Source organism: Pteronotus mesoamericanus, unplaced genomic scaffold, assembly GCF_021234165.1.
Source record: "Pteronotus mesoamericanus isolate MK-2021 breed Mesoamerican mustached bat unplaced genomic scaffold, CSHL_Meso_final contig_116, whole genome shotgun sequence".
In the NCBI taxonomy this organism is placed as follows: domain Eukaryota; kingdom Metazoa; phylum Chordata; class Mammalia; order Chiroptera; family Mormoopidae; genus Pteronotus; species Pteronotus mesoamericanus.
This window is the reverse complement of record NW_026555027.1, coordinates 32,617,307-32,641,436: the sequence shown is the minus strand read 5'-3', so window position 1 is coordinate 32,641,436 and position 24,130 is coordinate 32,617,307. Positions and strand designations below refer to the sequence as shown.

At 39.5% G+C, this 24,130-nt stretch overlaps 1 protein-coding gene across 1 annotated transcript; it reads right to left on the bottom strand.

Annotated features, from left to right (window-relative positions):
• Positions 1-1,386: 1,386 nt before the first annotated feature.
• SAMD7 (sterile alpha motif domain containing 7) lies at positions 1,387-23,519 on the bottom strand. Its single transcript, XM_054576975.1, has 9 exons — positions 23,488-23,519; positions 18,768-18,901; positions 16,648-16,774; positions 13,936-14,060; positions 10,537-10,615; positions 8,556-9,184; positions 7,432-7,553; positions 2,029-2,139; positions 1,387-1,581 (listed from the first exon to the last, which is right to left on the bottom strand). The coding sequence occupies exons 2-9, from the start codon at positions 18,868-18,870 to the stop codon at positions 1,387-1,389; spliced, it is 1,491 nt and encodes a 496-aa protein (XP_054432950.1). The 5' UTR covers positions 18,871-18,901; positions 23,488-23,519.
• Positions 23,520-24,130: the final 611 nt, after the last annotated feature.

Sequence of the window (24,130 nt, the reverse complement as noted above, 5' to 3'; positions counted from 1 at the left end):
TTAACGGTTGGAAACAGCACGTTTGCTATCTTGCAGCTTCTGTGTGTCAAAATCCAGGAGCGTCTTAGCTGGAGGCCCCTGGCTCAGGACTGCCATTCGAGCTGCGGGCAGAGGCTGTATCGCCATCCCAAGGCTTGACTCCGGGAGGAACTGCCTTCAAGTTCCCTCCTGCGGCTGTTGGCAGCGCTCAGGTGATCCATCTCCAAGTTCCTCACATGGGCCTCTCTACAGGGCTGCCTAGAGGCTTCTTCAAGAGCAAGGATTCCAAAGAGAGTGGGAGAGAGCACCGCAGACAGAAACTGCGGAGTGCCATCCCCTCATGCCTTTCATATTTCTTTCATTAAAAGACAGTTAAGTCCAGCCCACTGAAAAGGGGAGAGCATTACATAAGGACATGAATGTTAGAAAGCAGAGATCACTGGGGACCACCTTAGAAGCTGCTTACTACAGTTTATTTTAAATTTAAATTAAAAAAATGGAAAACACATTCCCATGGTTAGAAATTCAAAATGTATAAGAGAGTGTGTGGTAAGTCTCCCTCCGACCCCCTGGCACCCAGCCTTCATCACTCCCCCAGTCCCTCAGCAAACTTGGATCAGTCTTTGGTGTACCCTCCAGGGGCTCTCTGCTGGATGCAAGCTCCACAGGGCACGCGCAGGAGGCCGCTTTAATCTTCTGCCCTCCGTCTTGCCAATTCAAATGTGCTTTGCAGAGATAACTCGACTCCACCCCCTGGGCGAAATCTGAGGTGGGTATTATGACTTTTCATGTCCCTTGCAGATAATGAGGAGCCTGCCAGTTATTTTTAGTCACAACATAGGGTCGTGTCAGACAGAAAGAAAATGCTGACTAATAGACGCCCAACGTGAAGGTTAAAATGTCCGCCCTTTCCTACCCAAGGCAGACACTTTAAGCCTGGAAGGCTGCAAGGAACAAGTGGGGAGGTCTTATGGTCAGCTTCTCTGTTTCATACTTCACTTTCTCTTCTGCCTCCTTCTGGCTACACTGGGTTGCCTTTGTCTCTTTTCGGGGAATGGGAAATGAGTGAAGAGAGGTTAAAGAGCTCTTTTTTTTTTTTTTTTCAATATCAGCTGTTTTGGCTTCTTCAGGGTTTTCCTTATGGAAACCCCCACATGCGGCTTTTTTAAACGTTTGCACAGTCTCTTCTTCATTTAGCTTGTGCTTCCAAGGAGTTGCCTCAGCCACTTTGTGCTAAGGTCACTTTGGGAAGCCTCTTGGGCAAGGCCTCCTCTGAGACAACTTCAGGAGGGCTGGCTTTCTCTCCCTCTCAGCCTCCCTCTGGTCCTGGGAAACCTTCACACATCCTTCAGAATATCCTAGACTCTTTGGAAAACTGACTAAGACGGTCCTTGCTTCTTGAGGGTTTTAATTTCTCGTAATGTTTCGCTTGATTCCTTTAGGAATTATTATATCCTGGGAACAAGTACTGCCCAATGTATCACCCCAGGAATTAAAATCCAGAGGAGGGGATGTATCTGCTTGTTGATCAAATGCTTGTTTTGTATGGGTAGGAAATGAAAAACTTTTCTTGTAGAGCATACTTTCCACATGTTGAGACACCTTTGAAGACAAAATAATTATAGTAATTAAGTCTACTAATTCTTTCAATAACCCAGTGTTCTCTGCTTAGCCACAGATGGCATCTCTTCCTAATTCTGTATCCAGTGACACTGCGTTAAGAGTCTGTCAGCCATGGTGGGAGTATTTACACTAATGAAACTGACAGATGCTACAACTCTGGGTTCACTTTCCTTTTGAAGAGAGCTGGGCGTTAAGCATTTCCCAGCACACCACTGTTTTGTGCCTTCCCAACTCTACCTAGGAATGTGTGCTACTTCCCCACCCAATGTTTTCAGGTTCCCTCACTTCTGTTGCATCTCCACCCACAGAGGAGAAAAGCTAATAAAGAGATTAAATAGGTGTTATGAACATTACAACAGGATAAAAGTCACATTTCTCTTAAGCATCATACCATTAATACATATTTAGTATGAAAAGGCACCATACCTGCAATTGGATCTTTAGTGCCGGCCCTAGCTTCAGTCCCATAGTGCTTCGAAGATGCTCCTCTGTGAGTAATGGCAAAGTTTCTCCATCAATTGCATGATCTTTAAATACCTTACAAAACACAAAAGATGTTAGTTTTGTCTCAATATCTTTTAAAAAAAAATCCTTGTGTTATATACAGATATTTTAATTTTGGAGGAAATATTAAGACTTTTGGGGTATGACACAAAATTTTATAAAATTTCTTATTTCAGATACGCTCTGTTCTGTGCCCAGTCACACATTGCTTGTGTCCTTTGATAACCCTGGAATATATTGTACTTCTTTGTTTATGGAACTCAGTTCCAGCCCAGACTAGCTAATATTTGAGAGCAGGCTCATGCCTTATTTACCAATATATCAGTCATGCAGTGGCCAGAACACAGTAGAAGACTGGCAATAAATGTTGCTGGAAAAATCAATGAACAAATAGTCTGAATAAAGAGGTGTGGGTAAAAACCATCACAGACAGATTTCATCTCTCACATTTACAGGTGTAGCAGTTTCCACCCACTGCCTCAGCTAAATGGCAGAGGGAGGAGAGAAATTGCAGGCGGGAGCTGTCGTGCCAGACCTTTCCAACGGAGCCTATGTGTCCTGACTGTGTAATCTGTAATGGATGTAACCAAGCCTTCCTTTCTTCCAGAAACTAAGAAGGCTGCTGGTGGGCGAAGTTTCCAGGCAGATAAAGAGATGGTTAGAAACAAACTGAGCAGATTGGTAGTACCATGATTTCATGATCTCCAACTTCAACCTGCCTGCCAATTCTATATTTACTGATGAACTTTCTCTTCTTTCTATTTCAAGTTTCCTCGACAATCCTCAAACTTTAGATGTTGCAAGATCTTCCCTTATTTTCAATAGATCATAAAACTTTCTAATTTTAAAAAAAGGAAACCAGTAGGTAAGAAATTCCTCTAATTCTGCCCCCAAAACCTAAAAACTTAAATTTTCTCCCTCTCTCCTGATATGTGGAAGAGGGGTCCTTCACCGTTGAAAGACAATTTCTCAATGTATGCTGTGGGTCTTCACCCCTCCCACCTCGGGGTCTCAGTAAATAATCCCTTCTCTGGCCTTCAAGCTCTCCTCCTTGGCTCTTTCCTGTCGGCATTTAAGCAAGTCTCCAATATCATAAAACAAGGAATAATAGTCATAAATAATAATAGTAATAATAATGCACATGCTTCCTCACTCTGCGTCCAGATACTGCCCATGTCTCTTATCTCCTTTGTAGCCCAGTTTCTCAAAAGAGTTGCAATGCTCTTCGTTTCCATGTTCTTACTTCCTAGATGTTCCTCAGTCTCAAAGAGTCTGCCCTCTGCTCTCACCTGTCCATCAAACCTGCTCTCCTCTGGGTCCCTGGTGACTCTGTTATTTCCAAACACATGGATTTTTTCCAGTCCTCATATTTCTTATGCTCATGGCTGCAGTACATAGTTGACTACCTCTTCATGAAAACTGTCCTTCGTTGCCTTCATGAGGCTTCTCTCTTCCGAGTATCCTCTGCCCTCTCCTTTGCCGTCCTCTATTTGGCTACTGTTTCTTTGTCCATCCTTATGTGGTAGAGTCCCTTAGGCTTCTGACCCAGGTCCTCTCTATTGTTCCTGATTTGTCGCAGTCTCCCTCTGGGCTTCAGTGAGTGTCTCTCTACACTGCAGGCTCTCTAATGCACATCTAACTTAGAAGTGTATTTATCTGCTAGCCCCGCTGTTACTACCCTGACTCAAATTCCACTGTTGCTCATCTGGGGAGGCTTTCCCACTTGTCTGGCCACCTGCAATCTATTTTCATAAAAGTAACCCGAGTGACCCCTCTGACACGCAAAGCTAATCACGCCGCTCCCGCTTAAAACCTTGACTGTCTCCAGCATAAAGTCATGGTCCATCACTAGGTCGTAAGGCTTTTCGTGACCTGGACCCTTCTCCAACTCCAGTCTCCTGCCTTGCCATTCTCACCTCTCCCCACTTGGCCCTGGCCCGCTTTGGGCCCCTAGAAACTGTTCTCAAAGTCCCAACTATTTGCTACTCTGCTCAGCTAGTAAACTTCAGGTCTCATTTTTGGTGCTTCTTCCGTTGGGAAGCCATGAGGCCCCCCTGTGTGTCCCTACCAGACATGTGCCTGCCCTCTCACAGCACGGTCACATGGATTTGGAGTCCCTCATTCGTGTCCCTCTGCTGGACTGGAAGCTCCCGGAGAAGAGGAACCGTGCTTGTCTTGTTTCCACTGTGTGCCCCAGGCCTTGTAGGGCATGCCTCAGAATCAGCTGAAAACGAGTCTTCTTGGGAAGCCTCTGTCCCAGGACTTTGTGTGCTAATATATTTCAGTTATTTATGAAATATATTCATTAAGTAATTATTTCTTTCCCAATTTTAATTAAACAAATTATAAAATGGCTCAATAAATTAACTTAATTTGGGAAAAAACAAAAGGACAGTTTGGGTTAGTCTTGTAGCCTTCTGTTGGGGAAATGTGTGCTCTCTCTTGGGTGTTTTGAAATATAAGGAATTACTTAAGGATCTGTTTTACCACTTTAATGAACTCCTAGCAGGTGAAGCTAGGGGCTCTTGACTCTTGACTAGGAACCATGTGGCCTAATATCTTTCATGTAGAGTAATTATAATGGTAGTTAAAAAGCTAGATTTGTGGTCACATACACATTTGTCAAGTACTCACTCTTTCAGCCCCCTGATGTCAGTTTTGTTTAGCTGCAAAATAGCATTAGTGTCTTCTTTGCAGAATTATGGTATCGACTAAATTTAAAAGACTAAATTTAAAAATGATGTGCTTAGTGCAGTGCTTCACATAAGGTCAATCCGACAAGAATAGGCATTATTATTATGACTTAAAAAAAATAATTAAATGGAGAGCTACGTAGAAAATGTTAGGTGAGTTGCCCAAGAAGCACAGCTTGCCAGTTAGAGAACTCATAAAATAATATATTGCTTATACTTCTGATCCAGGATTTTCCCTACTTAATCCCACTGCCATTCAGAAAAAGGAGCACTGATGAAAATCACTAAGTACACTACCGGTGGAAATTTCGCCTCGTTTCTCTTTCCTTGGCAGGAATTCCAGTGAGCAGCGAAGGGAAACCATTTCCAGAGGTAGTCGGGCAGCCAGGGCCTGCGGTACGTGAGGGCTGAGCGCCCGGCCACGGTGGGTGCAGCCTGGGCCCGAGGCAAAGACACGGGACATGCCACTGTCTCTCAGAAGGTGTCTCATTCTCCTTCTCATGAGAGCAGTGTAGGCCATACTTCTAGCAATTTCAGTTACTTTTAGAGAGTGAATATTTTATCTGCTGAGTTCTTTGAACTAGACATTTACTTCAACAAACATAAGGATCTCCTGGATGTCCCTGAACAGCTGAGCCACCATCCTCCTCTCTCTGGATCTATTTTAAAAGGTTCATTTGCATAGGGGCTTGGGTTTTAGTTGTGGTTATTATTATTTTTTAAATTTCTTTTTCTATCTACAGGAGGCAGGCGGAGAGAGGTTGCTGAGTAAGCGCCTAAGGCTGAGGTAAGGAAGGAGAGGGTGGGAAACAGTGGGCATACCCTTGCCTGGTCCTTGGGGCTGTGAATAAAAGCTGAAGGCACGTTTTAGACAACGGTACTTGCGAGGGTTGTGCACAAGCAAGCAGTGCTGCTGAAGAGTTCGCGGCACCCAGTCTGCACCGCGCACCCAGGGCATTCTCCTGTTTTTGCAGAGAACACTGGCACTCACTGCGGTGGGGTCGGCCCAGGGCAGCAGCAGTGTTCCTGCAATTTATCTCACCAGGAGTCGCTGGGAGGGAATGGACGTCAGTGAGGAAATAAGAGCAGGGCTTGATCCTGAACGCATTTACGAAACACCTAGAAACAATTACTTCTGCCTCTTGGGGTGCGATAGGGAGTATTGACATCCTGTTGGTGAGAGATAATGAGTCAGCAAAGTTTGGGTGTTTGTGTTTATGTGATTCTCTGTGTACCCAAGAGGACATTTGGGATGATAAAGTTTGAAATGCATGTAACATTATTTATTACAAGAATGGTTATTATAAACTGCATTTTTATGACTGAATCACTGACTGATTAATAATAATGAGTGTTCAAACAGATTCAATCCATCAGAAATCAGCGATCAAATGGATGTTATACATGAGGTTACTTGTTTCTGGCTGATATGATGAAATTAACATTTATTGAATACCGACAAAGTGCCAGGAACACTTTACTGCTTACAACAATCCTTGGAGAGTCTATTTTGATATCTCCATTTTACCGATGAAAAACCTGAGACATAGAGAAGAGGGAGACAACTTGTCTTAGATCACACGTCCCAGAAATGGAAAAGCTAGGATTTGAACTTCTACTGCCTGGTTTTATAAGTCATACTCTTAATTACTACTATATAACTTTTCTATAAGTCTCATAACAGAAGAAAAATTAAAAAGGATAAACAGCATCACATAAAGAAAAATATTCTCTAACCAAGATCTGAAAAAAAATTATTTCTAACAGTTAATTATGATGTTGTTATATCAAATGTCCCTGTTTTGTTTTTTCTTTAATATATAAAAATACATCATAACAAATAAAGATAACAATACCAGATTTAAGAGACACATTGTTGCTTGAAATTGTGTTATTAATTCACTTGAAAAAGTAAACTATATGCATGAAAATGAAGCATTGACATAAACTTTAAAAACTTGTCAATCCATGATTTTGTAACTAATTTACTCATATGAATGAAATTAGTCTTTATTCCAATTGTCTTGACATTACTGTAATTTTAAAAAGTGTAATATTTATCTACTAGGTTGAATTATATGTGTGTATGCAGTTTTGTATACTGTCATAGCATAAATAAAGAATTTAAAAACAGTTGATTCCCGACTTTTCAGATCTATTGCCTTCTTGTCCTTTTTAAAATGTAATGTGTGTGTGTGTGTGTGTGTGTGTGTGTGTATACACACACACATATACATATATATACATATACTGCATTATATATATATTTTTTCCCCATTACATATTATGAGCACCCTGAAACTTCTGGTACCGAAGTATGTGCCCCCACAATGTTTATTTATGAATGAATAAGGAAGGTAGTAGACATTTCTCATTTTTTCTGGTCTCCGAATCTCCTAACTTGCGGAGAATCACCGTCTCTCAGGAGTCTTGATGGAATAAAGACTAAAGCTAGACACAGGCCCCCAGCCCCACTGATCAGAGTCTTGCCCCAGAGTAGCCTTTGCCATAAAAAGGGGGAGATTATTAGGAATCCTCTCTGGGGGCAAAATGCAAGTTTGACACAACTCATTGTGAATGAAATATATTTCAAAGTATCTTACTTCTATGAAAATACTTAAATTTAATTCACCTGAGCATAGTCTGAGCAACCCGGAAGGCCACTAATGAAGTTGCACACATCATTCACGGTCCATTTCTGAATGTCTTCATCCAAAGACACGTTTTCCCCACTTGTAACCAGCATGTGTGTCCCTTTAAAATAGAAAGAAAATTATTTGGTGTTGTGTTTGTGTAAATTATAAAATTTCCAGGGGAAAAAGTTCACTAAGAGTAGAGTTTTATGTATAGCCACATTAATTTCCTCGCATTTTATTACCACATAGTGATCTTTTTATATAGATCTGCATGTAAACTCCTTAAAATATATGAAAAGTTATTGAGATAGGTTTTCTAAAAATCTTAGTGGCCTCCTTTCTTTTCTTTCTCTAAAAGATCTTTACTGACAGCATTAAGTAAACAAAGATGTTCCAGAACTGCTTCTCTCAGAGTCATAGAAATGCCCTGTGGATTTCATTCTGCAGATTAACCCCACTATGTTCTGTGACATTAATGATTCATCATGCTTTCGAGGGGACCCAAGGATTTAGCTGCATATCTTCATCAAAATGGCAAATTAACACTTTGCAAGGGAAGCAGTTGGTCTGGTGGCTATATTGTGACCTCCTCCCCCAATCCTTGTGTTTTAAAATATTTTTATCTAAAGAAGTTCTAGAAAACTTTTCAGTGTTTTGGAGGGAGTAGTGAGTTTATGTCTTTAGATAAGAAGATATCATTAACAATAATGGACACTGAAAGTTAATACTATGTTTATTTTTTCCCACACTTAAATACAGATAGAATTCATATTTTTATGCAAGAAGCCCCTCTATTTTGTGTTGAAGAAATTAACAGCAAATTAAATTAAAGTTTTAATTAAAAATGTTGGTAGGTTGTGACATGCTTCCTTATATTTGTCTTCCTAACCTTTGCTGTAAATTCTCTATATAGCAATACACAGAGATGAATTTCATGGATATAGTTTCTTGGAACTAAAGTAATAAAGTGACTTTGAGAAGAGGTAATTCTAAATAAGATTAAGAAAAGGAAGAATAAATAGGAGCATGATGGTTTTTGTTCACTATGTAATTTCTTAAGGACTTGATGACCTGTGCTTCATGAGAATCTGCCATTTGCTTTTGGCGTCTGGATACCTGCCTGGCAAAGATGCTTGAGGAACTGGAGGGTACACCCCATTCTTTTCGCCACAGACTGCAGAAAACTGCTCTGAAACCTTCTCTTTCCCACCGTCACAGGCTCTTGCCTCCATCTGAGCAGAAAGAGCTCCCCAGGGTTTTCTATGGCTGGGTTCCGACTCTCCACAGGTATTGGCAAGAACTGCAGGTGGCTTTTCATTGATCTCTCTTGACTTCTGGCTGTTGCTAGCTTCGATTTCTGGGCCTTTTGCATACTCATCCTCTTCATTGGGAACCGCATGGATCTGGCCTAGGGATTTTTCTTCTGCTTGACTTTTGGAACTCTCAGTGTCACTGTCTAGAACCTTCTGATTCCCTGTGCCTCTCCTGAGATGACGACATTTCTGCGCCCAGCCCTCTAGATAGCATGGACCAGTTGCCACTAGCATGGGGTTTCCATGAAGGTTTCTCAGGGAGTGTCTGCGTAAATTCAGGTCGCTGGCAGGGAGCATGTTCCTGCGGTGGCAGGTGGCTGGGCCTGCTGAGAAACTGGAGCCATAGAGGAATGGTATCTGCAGACCTGCTAATCCCTTGGGATTCACTTTTTCTATCTTCCTTTGCTGGCAAATGGCACGCATTTCCATTTCCATCCTAAAAACAAAATAATGCATTTTGCACAAGCCAAGAAAACAATTAAAAATAAAATTTTATGGTAACGGAAGGAGACTTAACTTTGGGTGGTGAACACAATACAATGTACATATGATATATCATAGAATTGCACACTTGAAACCTATATAATTTGATTAACAAATGTCATCCCAATAAATTCAATAAAATTTTAAATGATGAAATATAATTTTAATAGCCCTCTGCCTTTCCTCAGACAGCACCTCTGTTTTTCCTGTGGGTCTTCACACTACTTATCTGAAGTTCCCTGGATGAAAACACACATCCCCCATAAAGCCACTGTGAATGAAAGTTTGGGATAAGATCTGAGGGTAAAGGGCATGGCTGACTGTCACAATGGAAGCCTAAGACCTGTCTATAGAGACTTACCTCTAATAGATAAGACAAATTTAACAGTTTTGTCTGTTAAATTTACATACATTTTAACTATAAATTAATAATGCAGCACAGGGTAGTTTCTTGCCAGAGATCAATCTTCAAAGAAACTAAAGTTCTGGAAGAGTTTTTTAAACCTTGCCATATACTTTTAGTGGGACTCAAGAAGTACAGTAAGTCAATGCAAGTCCCAATGATTACGAATTACTTCAAGTTGCAGGGGTTAGGGGGAGGAGCAAGAAGGCTTGGTGATTTTGCTTCCTTTAGTTTGCTTATCGGTCGTCACCTGGACGTTTTAGAGTTCAGTGGTGAGAAAACGACCTCTGATAACTTCTCTTCCCCACAGGCCATACACTAGTCATGCCCTTTTCTTTCTCCTGGTAGCTACAGCTGAAGGCCACTGCTGGGCTGACATGTGGCTGCCTGGGCTCTGATGGTGCTGTGTAAAGTGGGGTTGGCAAGCTTGGCTCCTACTTTTGGGGAGAACTAAAGTCGTTTAAGACAAAAATGCCAATATGAATTTCAGAGGAATTGCAGCTAGGCATTTTTTCAAGAGACATTGACAAACTAGTAGAGTCTATAAACTTAGCTTCACTATGTAATTTTATAATCTTGCTTTTATCCTTAACCAACCTATGTAGATGTATTCATTTGTTTCTTTTTGTAATATTCTTGAAATATTTTTGTAAGTAATCATAGTAATCAGAGTGTATGTGTGTATATATCTATATAAAGAGCTGTATACATAGATATGTACATATACATTCATTCAGAGTACATATATGCACAAATATAACAGCATGAACAAATACAACAGTATACAACTATAATAAACAAAGGAATATATAGCTGTATCTATTTACTTATCTGTCTAAAACAAATGAATAAACAAACAAGGGAATGATTAGAAAATAAATAAAGCAGCACTGTTACGTTACCTGGCAGTATGCTGCCTTTGAATCATTTCATTCCTTCTGGCCATTGTCTTTATGGATTCAGATGGTAAAATGCCCCAACCTTAAGAAAGAAAATCACCACCCACCCCACAGACAAATTAACAACATCCATTTGAAAATAATAAAAAAATATAATTATTAAAATATTATTTGCAAAATGACAGTTGAGCACAATATTGGAAACAGTATCAGCTTACTGCTGTTCAGCATCTTAGAGTCACTTTGGTGAGGGCATGATAACACTAGATAATTTTTTTTCTTTAAGAATGGGTCTCATGATTGGTGACATTTCCTCCCATCTTTCAAAAGAAAAAAGATGAAATAAACTGTGGATCTCTTGATCTCTTGCTTTTAAAGTAAAAATTGATAGCTCTTTTTCCCCTTTGGTACAAGAGGATTTAGTTGACCTTTAAAAAAATTGTTAAGTGCTTCCTGATGCACTGAAATCCCTAGAAATAAACTCATCATTTAAGTGGATAAAATATATTGTTCCCTATGTGAACGTTTTGGTGTATCTGAGGAAAATATGTTTTCTGAAACAGTTTCAATGGAGTTGAGTAGCAATTATATTCTTTGTTTATGTCAACCTTCTAAAATGTCTTGAAATAATGGGAGCATAACCAGAATTCAAGGTCTGCTCTTGCCTAGTAACTTCATGCTATACTGATTTTTTTTTCTTTATGTGCACTCCCAATGTGCTTAAAGTTTATGCTGGTGTTTCTCAAACCATCTATGGTTTATAGTGAAGACACTGAACTTTTTTTTCTTTTTAAATTTCCAACCCATCATGGACCAACACTTAAAAAAATACAATAAAGTGGTTTTTTTAAAGAAAAATGAAATGAAAACAAGAACAAATACAAGCAAATTTTTTTAAAGTATGAGATTAATAGACATAAAATTACTCCATCAAATTGCTATAAAAGTTTCTAAGCCCTTACTCTATTTATACATTTATTTGTACAAACACTTCACAGACCAGCATAGGTCCACAAAGTACACTCTAATAGCAATAGACACAAAAATTGTACTTATTATACAGTTTTGTTCAATTATATTTTTACTTGTATAAATCTGTTCTCCCCAAAAGGAGGGTAAGTATCATGATAGCTAGAGCTTTTTCTTATACTTGCTCTGTGCTGAGCTAGTAGAGCTCATTAAACTATTGATGTTAATCTATCTTGAAATAAACCTCACTATATCTTTTTTGAGATTTGTTGTCATTTTTAAAAATCAGAAGTTAGGGGAGGTGACCTCTAAAATCCTTCTAACTTTAGCACTGTATATTTTTATAGTTCAGTTGCTTCAAGATATTTACCTTTAGCCAGCTGACATGCAGGACAGTGACAGCTCATGGCGTACTACCCAAGGATACAGAGAAGGTCCATGTGAGAAGTCCAGTGTAGAGAACACAATTCTAATCACTGAGATTTTAGGACCTTTTGAAATCCAACTCATCAATACTGTTCCAAGTATCTTTCTCTTTCCCAAATAAATGACCTCAAACATAGTGCTAGTCTAAATATCACTCTCTACTTAGTACCTCAATTTTTGAAATAGACCCTTGTCTTAATTTATGTTTTGCCAACTTACTTAGAAGCTCAGTTTCTATAGGACTAAGGCCTTACTTTGCCTTTGCTTACTTACCTGCACATCAGCCTTGAGGTGAGAGACCTGACCTATGTTCCTGGGACAGATGATCAACCTGCCTGTTTGTCTCCAAATAATTGACAGTTTCTGAATTCTCCATCTCTGAGAGGGACACTCTGAGTCTGTGGTCTATCCATCTGCTGCCTGTAACCATGGCTATTGATTTATTGGGTTCTTGCTGCCAGGTGGGACTTCCACCCAGAATCAGCTGCCTTATTTGGTCCTCGGGCCACTCCAGTGTGGGTTTCTAGTTTCATACTGCTCGAGCACCCAGTCTCAGTGCAGTGGATCCATGCACTGTAGTAGCTCAAATCCAGGCAGGGCAGTGTCTTCACTAGCCCTGGTACCAATCATATTTCTTTTTGGGTCAGGTTTTTCACTCCTTTCTTTCCTATCTATTAAGACTTGTTGGAGTTGGGAAGCAGGGACAAACAGAAACTCATGAATATAGTTTTGGGAAGATAAGATGCATCAGTTTGATCTTCAATGTGGTGAGAAAATTCTCACCTCCTAGTCTCTCTTGAGGCCCCACCAGTCATATTTTCACTTCACTGAAATGGCTCCTATCAAGATCACCAATGACACCCACATAGCTAAATCTAATCATATATCTTTATTCCTCATCTACTTGATCTATGGGTGGCATACTTGACACAGTTGCTCAATCTCGTCTTAAATAATTTCTTCCCTTGTCTTCTAGGCCTCCACACTCTCCTGGGTTTTCTCCTACTTCACTGATTGCTCCTTCTACCTTTCCTTTGCTTGTTTCCCTGCCTCTTCTTGACCCTGCTGGCATGTCCCTGGGATCAGTCTTTTAACTTTTATCTACACTCACTATATAGTGACTGATGATCTCACTAGATGATCTCATCTAGTCTCATGTATGCTGATAACTTCCAAAATTATATTGCCATTGTCTCCAGAAGTCCTCCCTGGACTTCAGCTGCCTTCCTGACATCTCTCATTGATTGTCTATTAAGTATCTCAATTGTAACATGAGCAAAACTGAGCCTATAATATCTCTCCTGCCCCAAGAACTCCATTTTTCTCACAGTATTCCTCAACTCCATTAATAGCCACTTCACCTTTTTGATTACTCAGACCAAAATTTTGGATGCCATCCTTAACATTCCTTTCCTCACATCAAATAGCTAAACTATGAGAAAATCTTGTTTCTCTCTTCAAAATAATTACAAAATCCAATCATTTCTTAGTATTCCTACTGTCACCACCCAGGGCCAAGCCATCATAATCTTTTGACTATTTTAATAACTCATTTACTACCATCAGTTTATCCCCAGAGCTTTGTTCTATCAAGATTGTTCCCAGCACAACAGCCAGAGTGGTCCTGGTAAAAAGTGAGTCAGACCATGTCATTACTTGTTTAAACTCATCAAAAGCTTTTCATTCTTACTCAGAATAAAAGACAAGTCCTCACTAAGACTTATCAGGCCACATATTAAATTCCCCAAGCCCCTTTGACTTTCAGCTCTCATTTCCTCATGACCTCATCAGTTCCTTACGTGTAGGATAAGGCAGATAGTAATACTGTAGATTTTCAGGTTATTCATCAGTAAATTGATGGTTGGGAAGTGAAGCAACTTACACTTGGTCATACAATCGTAATTTAAACCTAAGTATTAACTGCAGAAACTACAAGCATAACCGCTATATCCTATAGCCATCCAGTTCATGGTGGCTCCACAGATGAGAGCCATCGATTGCTCATACCTGAATAGACACGATTGAACATCATGTTTGGCATATTTGCATTTGGTAGAACAGAGGATCCAAATTGGGATGGAACACAAAACTGTCTTGGGTCAGCTGGAGCTACAGTGCAAGGCAATAAATCTCTAGGGAAAAAAAAAGATATAAAATAGATGAAATGAGGATGGAAATAACATTTCCATTGCATAGGCAGTGAGTTTCTTTAATTGCCATATGGCATTCTATCATCTCTTCCCAAAATAAACCCGAAAGTCCTGCATTCTCTCTTGGTTTAAGTAGAAATATGGTGAGAAATATTAGAAGGAAAAACTCTACTAAGGAAGGATTGACCCAACTGACAACAACTGAGAAAGCAGGAAAGGAAAGTTTTAGGGATATTTGAAAGAAAAAATCTGATTTTCCATGACCAACATCGTGTTCTTTTGAAAAAAAAAATGTTCAATGATACCTGAACTCTTTAATGGCCTTCTGCCCCCATCCTGCAAGGGTGCCCCGCTTCTGCCTCAATGCCTCAGAACTTTGGTGTCATTGACCTCAGATACTATTTTGTCATCCACAGTCCTGTGAGTGATCATCTTTTGGGTGGATTGCATGGAGTTGTTGTTGTCCAAGGTGTCACCAAGATCAAAGTCCTCCCCTTCCTCCAGCAGGCGGCAGGTGATGGTGATCTTAGCCTCCAGCTTGACCTGTGATGTTTAGCAGGGCCTCATACTCTTGGGGCTCCCACTGTACCTCTGCCTGGGTCGGGGCCGTCTCTGACTCCAGGTGCAGCAGGATCCCGATGAACTGTTCCATCTGCCTGGCATAGAGCATCTCCACTTCTTCCAGGGTGGCCTTCAGATTTCTCATGGAGTCCAGGTTGATTTCCAAAGACTAGACCGTACATCTCAGCTCCATGAGTGACATCTCAACAGCTCCTATCTCAGTGGCCTGTGAGGTGACCATTGTGGTGCTTTCCTCAATCTGCTGAGACCAGTACTGTTTAGTTCCTCTAGGTTCTTCTGAGCCAGCTTGTCTTATTGATCTCAGTTGTCTGTCATTATCTTGATTAGGTTCTGAGACATGGGGACATCCAACTCCACAGTCAACCTAGATTTGGCAGTCTGGCTTTGTAGACCATTTACTCCCTCTCAGTTGTTCTTCTTTCTAAGGAGCAGCTCTTCCTTCAGAGTCAGCCTCAATCTCTGTTTCCAGCTGCAGCCAAGTGATATTGGTGTCATCAGTGACCTTTCAGAGCCCATTGAAGTCACTTTCCACAGACTGGCGCATGGCCAGCTCCGTCTCATGTTTGACTCTGAAGTCTTCAGTGGAAATGCCAGCATTGTCAATCTGCAGAACAATGCAGACATTGTCCACAGAAGTTGCAAAATCTGGGCCCTCGTGTCCTTAATGGTCTTGAAGTATTGACTCCAGTCTCTCACCTGGAGCTCCTTCTTCTCCAGATGTGCCAGTATTTTACTTTTTAGCCTCCAACTATCAGCCTCCAGGCTCCTTATCTTCTCCAGGTAAGAGGCCGGGTGTTTATTCACATATTGTATAGTTTCCTTCTCTTTCCGGATGCCCCCTATGCCCACCATGTCCCCAGACCCCTAGCTCCCCCACACACTCATGGAGTGGGACACAGAGATCTAGGAACCCAAGTACCTAGCACCTGTATAGACACTGGCCAGTGGCTGGGCGACAGCATGGAGCCCTGGGGTCTAGCAGTTGGTGGAGAAGACAAGTCTCAGGTTTGAGCCACCCCAATGTCCTGTTTTGAGTACAACATTCTTTTCTCATTTAATAGAGATATTTGGATTTTGTTTTGTCATCTGGAACCAATGTTTGACCTCCTGGGTAGATAATTTATTCATTTTACCAAGCTTCAGTGGCCTCTAGAAGTCAAACTTATTGTTCACACTCAATGAACAAGAATAAATAATAGATTTTTACTTTGTCTTCAGAATGTTAAAATATCCTAAAGAAGATAAGGTAGGAAACTGCCAGAGTGTGCAATGTAAATACTGATAATGTCACTTTTATTGAAAAGAAAGAATTATTCTATCACAGGGAATGCAGACTACCCAATTATTATTAACTAAATTGTGTCCCCTCAATTCTATATGTTGAAGTCCTAACCCACAATATGATTGTACTTAGAGATAAGGCCTTTAAGGGGGAATTGAGATTAAATGAGGGCAAAAGTGTGGAGCTTTAATCAAACAGGACTGGTGTCCTTATAAGAAGAGAAAGAGATACCAGGTGTGCACATGTACAGAGGAAAAGGCCATGTGAGTACACAGCAAGAAGGCAGCTGCCTGCAAGCCAAGGAGAGAGGTCTCACCACAAACCAACCCTGCTGACACCTTGATCTAGGATTTTCAGCCTCTAGAACTGTGAGAAATAGATTTCTCTTGTTTAAGCCACCTAGTGTGTAATATTTTGTTATGGCAGCCCTCACAGACTCCACCAATGTCTGCCTCTGCACAATGCCTGTCAGGTAGTAAAGGTGCTTGTTAGCTATTTGCTGAGTATGTCATGCAAGCTTCAAAGGGGAAATAGTGGGAAGTGCATTGAAGGTAAAGCCAGCAGAGGATCTTGATGTGAATTACTGTACCACCGTTCACTGAAATAACCTTAGACCATAAAACAACACTGGGGTTGAAATCATTAAAAAACTTAATGACTGTCCGTGTTCTCCTTTGACCGTAATATGATGTTGGAAGGAAATACCTATTCACAGTTGGAGGTTCAAATGGTAAGGGAACCAGGGGGATCCTTTGCTGCCCTGATGCTGTCAGTAAAGGGTTCATGGCCGTCATCGGATTTATCATCAGTACGTCTCGCCACTGATAGAATTCTAAAAAGAACCAGAAAAGTATGTTAAAAAATGACTCTATTTTTTGAGAACTATTTGAATTCTTTTTAAACAAAATGAACACCATTTGTATTTTCCCAACACTGAGGAAGACTAGCTGCACCATGCTTTCAATTACACAAAAAGCCCTCCATTGTAAGCACCCAGATACAACTGTAGAACTCGGTGTTTTATCCATGTACCCTTGAAATTTGTCGGGGAGTCCACAGGTAATACCACACCACACTACAAGCAATAATATAATTAAACCAGCCTTGCAAGATTCCAGAAATACCAACTTCCTTTCTTACAACTTCTTTTGATTTGTATGTTTCCAGAGGTAAAAATCATGTATTCTCCTTTATGTTCAATCTTTGGAAAAACATTCCTATTTAGTTGATAAGATTAAAACAAAAAAGAAGGGGGAAACTACCTTAATAGCTAAAAATATGTCTAATTAGAAAGGATATAAGCTGAAAGCATGAGACTGTATTTAATTAGAACAAGTGACCAAGTTATATTCAAACATACATAAATACAAGGATTCATAGTTTTATCTTCAGATCAGAAAAAGAGACACCTGTTAAGGGGATAATATTTTGCCTTATATTTTTGTTAATTATTAATGTCCTTTGAATAATTTTAAATATTAAATAAGTAGTAGCCATTTTACCTTCTTCTTCATCCTTAGTTGTCACTTAAAAAAATAAAACACCTACAACTATGTTTGGAAAAAAAAGGAAATTATGAAGAAAAAGTCTGCTTTTCAAAGTAGTGATCTTTTATTCTTTCCTCCTTTCTTGTGTGTATATTTGATTTAAATAGTAAATAGTTAATACATGCACATGATTCAATAACTAACAATACAATGATATTTAATTAAGAAATCACTTCTTTGGCTTCTTTATCAGATTTAAGCCTACTGATCAAATTGGAAATTCAAGTCCATGGGTCACTTAACATTTGCTTTGGCTATATATATATCTGTCACATAGTAAAAGTGCTGATTTATTTTCACTGTAATCTCTGTCAGGATTAGAATAAAAATGTCTGCTGGGTGCCTGCCAGCCCTGGTGAGAACGCCAACAAGGAACGCAGGCTGGTGATGCAGCAGGCGTGGGCTTGTGGCTCTGGCCAGGACATTGCCCCGTGGCTTGAAATTGAAGGTCCTCTACATGAGATTTGGGGCACAGCCACCTTCTTCCCCGTAGACCATTACACAACAGAACGACGTGGGATAGAACCTGGTGTTTCATTTTGAAACTTTATGAACTTTGATTTCTGTTACAAATTGACTATCTTTTGAAGAAGTTTGAATTTACCAAAGAATAAGATAGAATCTTTGAAATGATAAAATATAGTGCCTCTCTTTCATTTTATGTGATGCCTGAGATGAACCAGGAGGAAGGAGAAGGAAGGAAGGGAGTGGTGCATAATTCCTCCAGTGCAAGAATTGCCTCAACGTTGACCACCCCTCTTCCCCTGACATGCCAACTCAGGGAAATCTGTGGAAATCAGTAACCAAAAGTAGATGAGACTGTCTAATTTGGGATTCCCCTTAAGCAGGCCTTGAGACAAGAGCTTGAGTGCAGGAATTTTATTTGGGAGGTGACCCAAAGACGCCCACATGATGAGGGAGTGGGGAAGAGAAATCAGGAAGGGAAAAGCCAATAAGAGGTGAATCATGTGTGAGTTACCACTGTGAGTGACTGGTGCTCAGCCCCGCTGGGGACCCTCTCAGAAACCTTGTCATATACACAGGAGTAATGTCCCAATGGAAGACAAAGGCTGGCTATCTGCCCATCAGTTTTTGTTGGCACACCTCTCCCTCACATCTGGGCTGTGCCTGAGCCTCGTCCAACAAACTGAAGTTGAGCAATGCAGGTGCTTGAGGTGGAAAATGACCTCCATGGTTGCAGGTGAACTCAAAAAGGGGCCAAGAGCATATGGGATAGGGCAGCAATGGTGTCTAGTGTGGCAGAGGCAAAGTAGTTACCTTCTAATGTCATTCCACTAGACAACTGGCACAGATGCCTCTCTTCCGGACTGCCAGTTTCGCCGGCCACAGGCATATTTCTACCAGGCTCTGTAGGGTCCATTGTCTGCAACAACACAGCAGGGTTTTTTTGGTTTTTTTTCACTGCCATCCACATGTGCAGTGAAATAAGTGAGGAACACAAGGCTATCAGGCTAATGAACATGAAGAAATGTCATCAGAGGCAAGTCTCATCTACTTTAAATTGAATGTAAAGCTCTGCTTAGTACCGTATCTATTCTGGATTCTATGGTTCTTGGGCCTGGCTTTCTTGCTTTTTGCAATTCCAAGGGAATTCAATATAATCTATAAAATTTTGTTACACTTTTGATATGGTAGTTTATTATCTTTTAGTCAATCCACCACGCTTTTACTTAAAATGTGAATTATTTCCAATGTATAAGGAAATATCCCTATGTCATGGAGGCTTCTGGGGAGAACAATGAATCATTGACACCTGCCACTCCTAAGTGTTGTGATTCTGGGCTCCATTGGACTTTCCTAGTTCCTTTGATGAGCAAATGCTTCTTTACTTATCACTACCATATTTCTTGCTGCCCAAATTTTCTTTAAAAAAAGCATTGCCTGGTATTATAGGCTGAATGTTCATGTCCCCTTCACCCCCATATTCTTGTGTTGTATCCTAATCCCCAATGTGATGGTGTTTGGCGTTGGAGTATTTTGGAGGTGATGGAGTCCTCATGATTGGGGTTAATGCCTATAGAAATGAAACAACAGAGATCATCCTCAGCCTTCTGCCACATGAGGACAGAGCAAAAAGATGACCGTCTATGAACCAGGAAGAAGGTCCTCACAGACCCTGAATCTGCTGGCATCTTCATCTTGGACTTCCTGCCTTCAGGGAATTTCCATGTTTATAAGCCACCCAGACTATAGTTCTGTTATAGCAGCCTGAACGGACTAAGACCCCCCTTTTTTTTTTTCATGTTATGCTTGTTACCTTTTGTTTGCCAAAATTACATATATAAAATAACTTCCCTTGCCAGTGTGGCTCAGTTGGTTGGGCATCATCCCGCAAAGCAAAAGGTCACTGGATTGACTCCCAGTCAAGGCATGTGCCTGGGTTCGATGCCCAGTTGAGGTGTGTGCAAGAGGCAACCAATCGGTGTTTTTCTCTCTTCCTCCCTCCCTTTCCCCTCCTCTAAAAATAAACAAATAGAATCTTAAAAAAAAACCCCAAACCTTTATATTTGTATTTTTAGGTTCACAGCAAAATTGAGTAGACAGTACAGAGTTGCCATATATCTCTCCCCCACCAATTTATAGTTTTCTCCAGAGTGGTACATTCGTTACAATTCATGAACCTATATTGACACGTTACTATCACCCAAGGGTTCATGCTAAGTGTTGTATACTCTATAGGTTTTGACAAATGTTTAATGATATGTATGCACCATTATAGTATCATACAGACCAGTTTCATTGCCCTGAACCAAATTATATCTTGAAGCAAATATTACCAGGACACTTCCAAGGAAATATTGTGGGATTGACCAGATCTTTCCCTTCATCAGCCAGGTGGATCCTTGAAGCTGCAAATCTCTTTCTATAGACACACCATTCTGGAGATATTGCATCATAGGATCAACCCATGAGTCTCTAAACACTTCTATGTTTTCTGGATACCCTCTTCATTTAAAAAAAAAACAAAACAGTAGACATATTGTGAACCAAGGTCACTTTGCTATGGCCGATGAAATGCTTTTGAATCAAAGTGCAGACTGGAATACCCATCTTGAATGTGGAGGTAATCCGGGCTGCCAGGGAGCACTGGTGCTTAGGTTTGCATTCGGGGGGGATTTCTCTGACCCAGAGCTCTAAGCCTGGATGCCCAGCACTTGAGGAGGATGAGGCCTCCTTAATCTTTGTCTTCAGATTCTTACCCTCAACAAACCCCTTCAGACAGCACACAGGAGACTTAGCTAGTGCTAATTCTGTCTCAACTGATTAGGGCAGCAATAGTAAGACATGAACTTCATGAACTGAAGCCCTTGCCAAATCAGCAGATTTTTACTGAATGCTTGTCTGGTCCCCGGTAGCCAGGAGCAAATTTGACCCCATTTCAGTTTCTCATTGACTATACTATGACCGTTCAATAAAGTCAGTGCAATTTGACTTTGTCTAACCCTGATTTTGAGCAATTATTTAGAGAATATTTGTTGTATGTATGATGCATGAATTCTAGGATATATTAATTTCAAATAAATGAATTTTTAAATAACTGCTGCTTTTGGTAACTTTTTACATTTAAAAGGGAGATCAGTAGGATTAAGTGTTTCTAAAATTTTGAGAAAAATAAGTATAAATTCTTAAATTAAAATTATAAAGAGGTATCCTTAGAGGTCTTTTTTTAAAGGTATAAAACAATCTTCAGTATCTTTACGTATTTACTATCCTAAGTGTCCTATATTAATGTGAGTTCTGAAAAGCATAATGCTAAAGCATTGTTTACATTCCTTGAAGTATATTTTAGTTTTTAAAAATAATAAATGTAAAATCATGTTTAAAACTAGGAAGGCCCAAAGAGCTGCTTCAAAGCATTTCATTGTCAAATACTTCTAACAGAAAAATTAGCTGTGAGAAGAGAGATGATGCTAATTTCTTCTATTTATAGTTAGAAGTGTGAAATCTATTTTTACCCCAATGAAAAATTTTAAGAATAATTATATAAAATACTGTATAAAGTACAAATTATTGTATTCAGAATACATTTGTGAATTGAAACAAAGCTCAAGGTAAGACTAGATGAATAAATTGAGTAAAATATTTGATTCTTCTAATTTTAGAATCACATGTTTCTTGAGAAGATTACAAGGGAATTCTGAAATTATCCAAGTACTTATTTCAAGTGAAAGAAATATTTTAGAATATCTCCAACCCAAATGTGCATCACAGTAATTTAGAACAGGACAAATGATATTGTTCCTTAAAATCTGAGTGACTAATGTCACCTACAGTCCCCACCCTACATCTTCTGCAAGGCTTCTGCCCATTCCTGGGGATTTCATCCCCGTGGGCACCCTGTCTGTGAATTTTTGCTCTTGTGAGGTTCCCAGTCGACCTCATGGCTCACTGACTCAGAATGCAGTGCGTTTCTGTCAATGTCCACATAAAACCATTCACAGCGTGTGCCTGACTTTACTGAGGTCTTGGCTGATTGGAGAGGGATGTGTGTCAAAAACAACTTAAAACTGAAGATGACTTCTCATTGTGAAACATTCCTTTCGGCAATTTTGACAAGCCAGGCTCTGGTTTCTTTTTCATTTTCTTGACCTTCTTTCAGCTGGTACCCCAACAACCCCAAATACACTCTTCCCACTTTGTTTTGCAGAAGTCTCTCTAATGCCTCTCCCGGACTCTGCTCCGAGCCTCTCCTCAGTGGGCCTTCCACTCTGGGTCCCTGCATACTCCCTCCCTACCCATCTTTGCAATAACTTTTTCTGTTATTCTAAAACAGTATAAACAAAAATGAGTTATCACTGTAGTACTGCCAACAAAGACAGTTAATACAGAAGTGGTTGGTAGTCATCGGAAAATGTATTTCACTTTTACTAAACGCATGTGCTTTAGTACTTTTTAAACACATCACGTCACTGGGAATACCTTGAAGACAAATGATATGTGCTTGGTTCCCTCACCCCTTATTTCTTTCCTTTCTGGAAGCACTTTGTCATTAGATCCATTCACACCTTCTTGAAATGTAAAGTTCTAGGCACACTTGCAGTTATTGTGACACAAAGACATTAAACTTTGACATAATTAAGCAAGTAGCAATGATATTTCTTTTCTACTTGAATTCAAAATAATTTATGTGCTACTACAGTTTGTAGAAATTATGTTCACTTTCTTCAAAAGATTGGGAAGCAAAGCCTATTAAATATAATTTTGTACATAGACTAAAATTGAATTCTAGCAATACTCAAATAATTGAACTGAATTTTAGGTATTTTAGATAGTTTTAGAGAATGAGTTAACAAATATTAGCATGAGTTTTTTTTTTCATGATTATGATAGTTTTCTCCTCATTGTTTTTTCCTGAAATTTTCTACTCTGATACTTCATGTAGTCTATACATCATGACAGTTTTTGGAATACAGTTATCTTCAGTAATGGGAGGCCATTAAAATAATAATGTACAGTAAATATATAGTAGTATCATAGAGAGGCAGGTACTTAATATATTTAAAAATGACAAAATTCTTAAATTTATATACAACTTTAAGCTGACTTTATCTTTTAAAAACTTCCCTTTATTTTTACTTAAAGAATAACAGCCAAGGCAGTATTTATTTCTTTATTTGGCAGGAACAGTATATTATCTTTATTCTTTAGTAACTTCACCCAAATAAGAATTTATTAGCTAACTTATATGTAGTAATGGAGCCAAAACATTTACAGATAAATCTTTGTATAAATTTATTTTTCCAAAGTGTACTTTATTTTATTTTATATTGTACCCACCCAGCGATTGTGGGAGGAATGCTATTAATGATATTTATACAAGGTTATTTCCTTAATTCTTCATTTTTTCATTAAACTCCTATAGAACTATATTCCTTCTAACATAAAATTGTCCTTTTATTTTGCATGTGCAAACATTTTAATAAAAGTGATTATAGCCTCCGTCTGGACTAATTCATGTGCAGATCTGTATACTTACGTCCTCCGGAGAGATCTCTTGGTTTTGACATTGCTCACGGAAAAACCATCCCCAAGACTTTCTGTCTTTAAATTGCAGAAGCTTCTCTGACTGCAGGTTGAAAAACACATCTGACAACTGTTGCAGACACTCTTAATTAATTCACCTTGCCTTAAATACTAACTCAACTAAGTTGATTAGTCCTATTTTGTGACGGAAGTGCTGTCCTCTCATATCCTCTATAGAGAGGCGAAAGACGTTAAGCACCAGGAAAGTGCATGCAGTGTACATAAACCTGTCTCGGGTTTAGCCTTCAGTTTTAATCCTTCTTTACTGTCTAAGATGCTTTGTGGGCATTCACTTAATGCCACTCTTCGACACAAAGGGAAAATGCTATACAAATAATTAGTAAGCTTTTCTTTGATAGAAAAATAACTTATCTCACATTTCCAATGGGTTTTAGTGGAAAAATTTCTTTTGCAAGTAGGAAAAAAAAACTAAGTTGTTTTCCACAGAGCTGCAAAATTAAACAAAAGATGGCAGACTATTTAAGAAAGAATCTTCTAGAGTTGACAACTGTGCCTTACTTCTCAAAGACAGTGAGAAAACCCTTCCAAGTCTGTGTGAGAACCTGCAACCTACACAAAAGAAAAAACATGGAACA

Excerpts from the sequence above, each read along its gene's own strand:
- SAMD7 (XM_054576975.1), bottom strand. The coding sequence starts at position 18,870 with ATGGACCCTACAGAGCCTGGTAGAAATATGCCTGTGGCCGGCGAAACT. Across the intron at positions 10,616-13,935 it reads GTTCAATCGTGTCTATTCAG|GTTGGGGCATTTTACCATCT; the intron begins GTATGAGCAATC and ends TTCTTTCTTAAG. Across the intron at positions 7,554-8,555 it reads TCCTCAAGCATCTTTGCCAG|GGACACACATGCTGGTTACA; the intron begins GCAGGTATCCAG and ends TCTATTTTAAAG.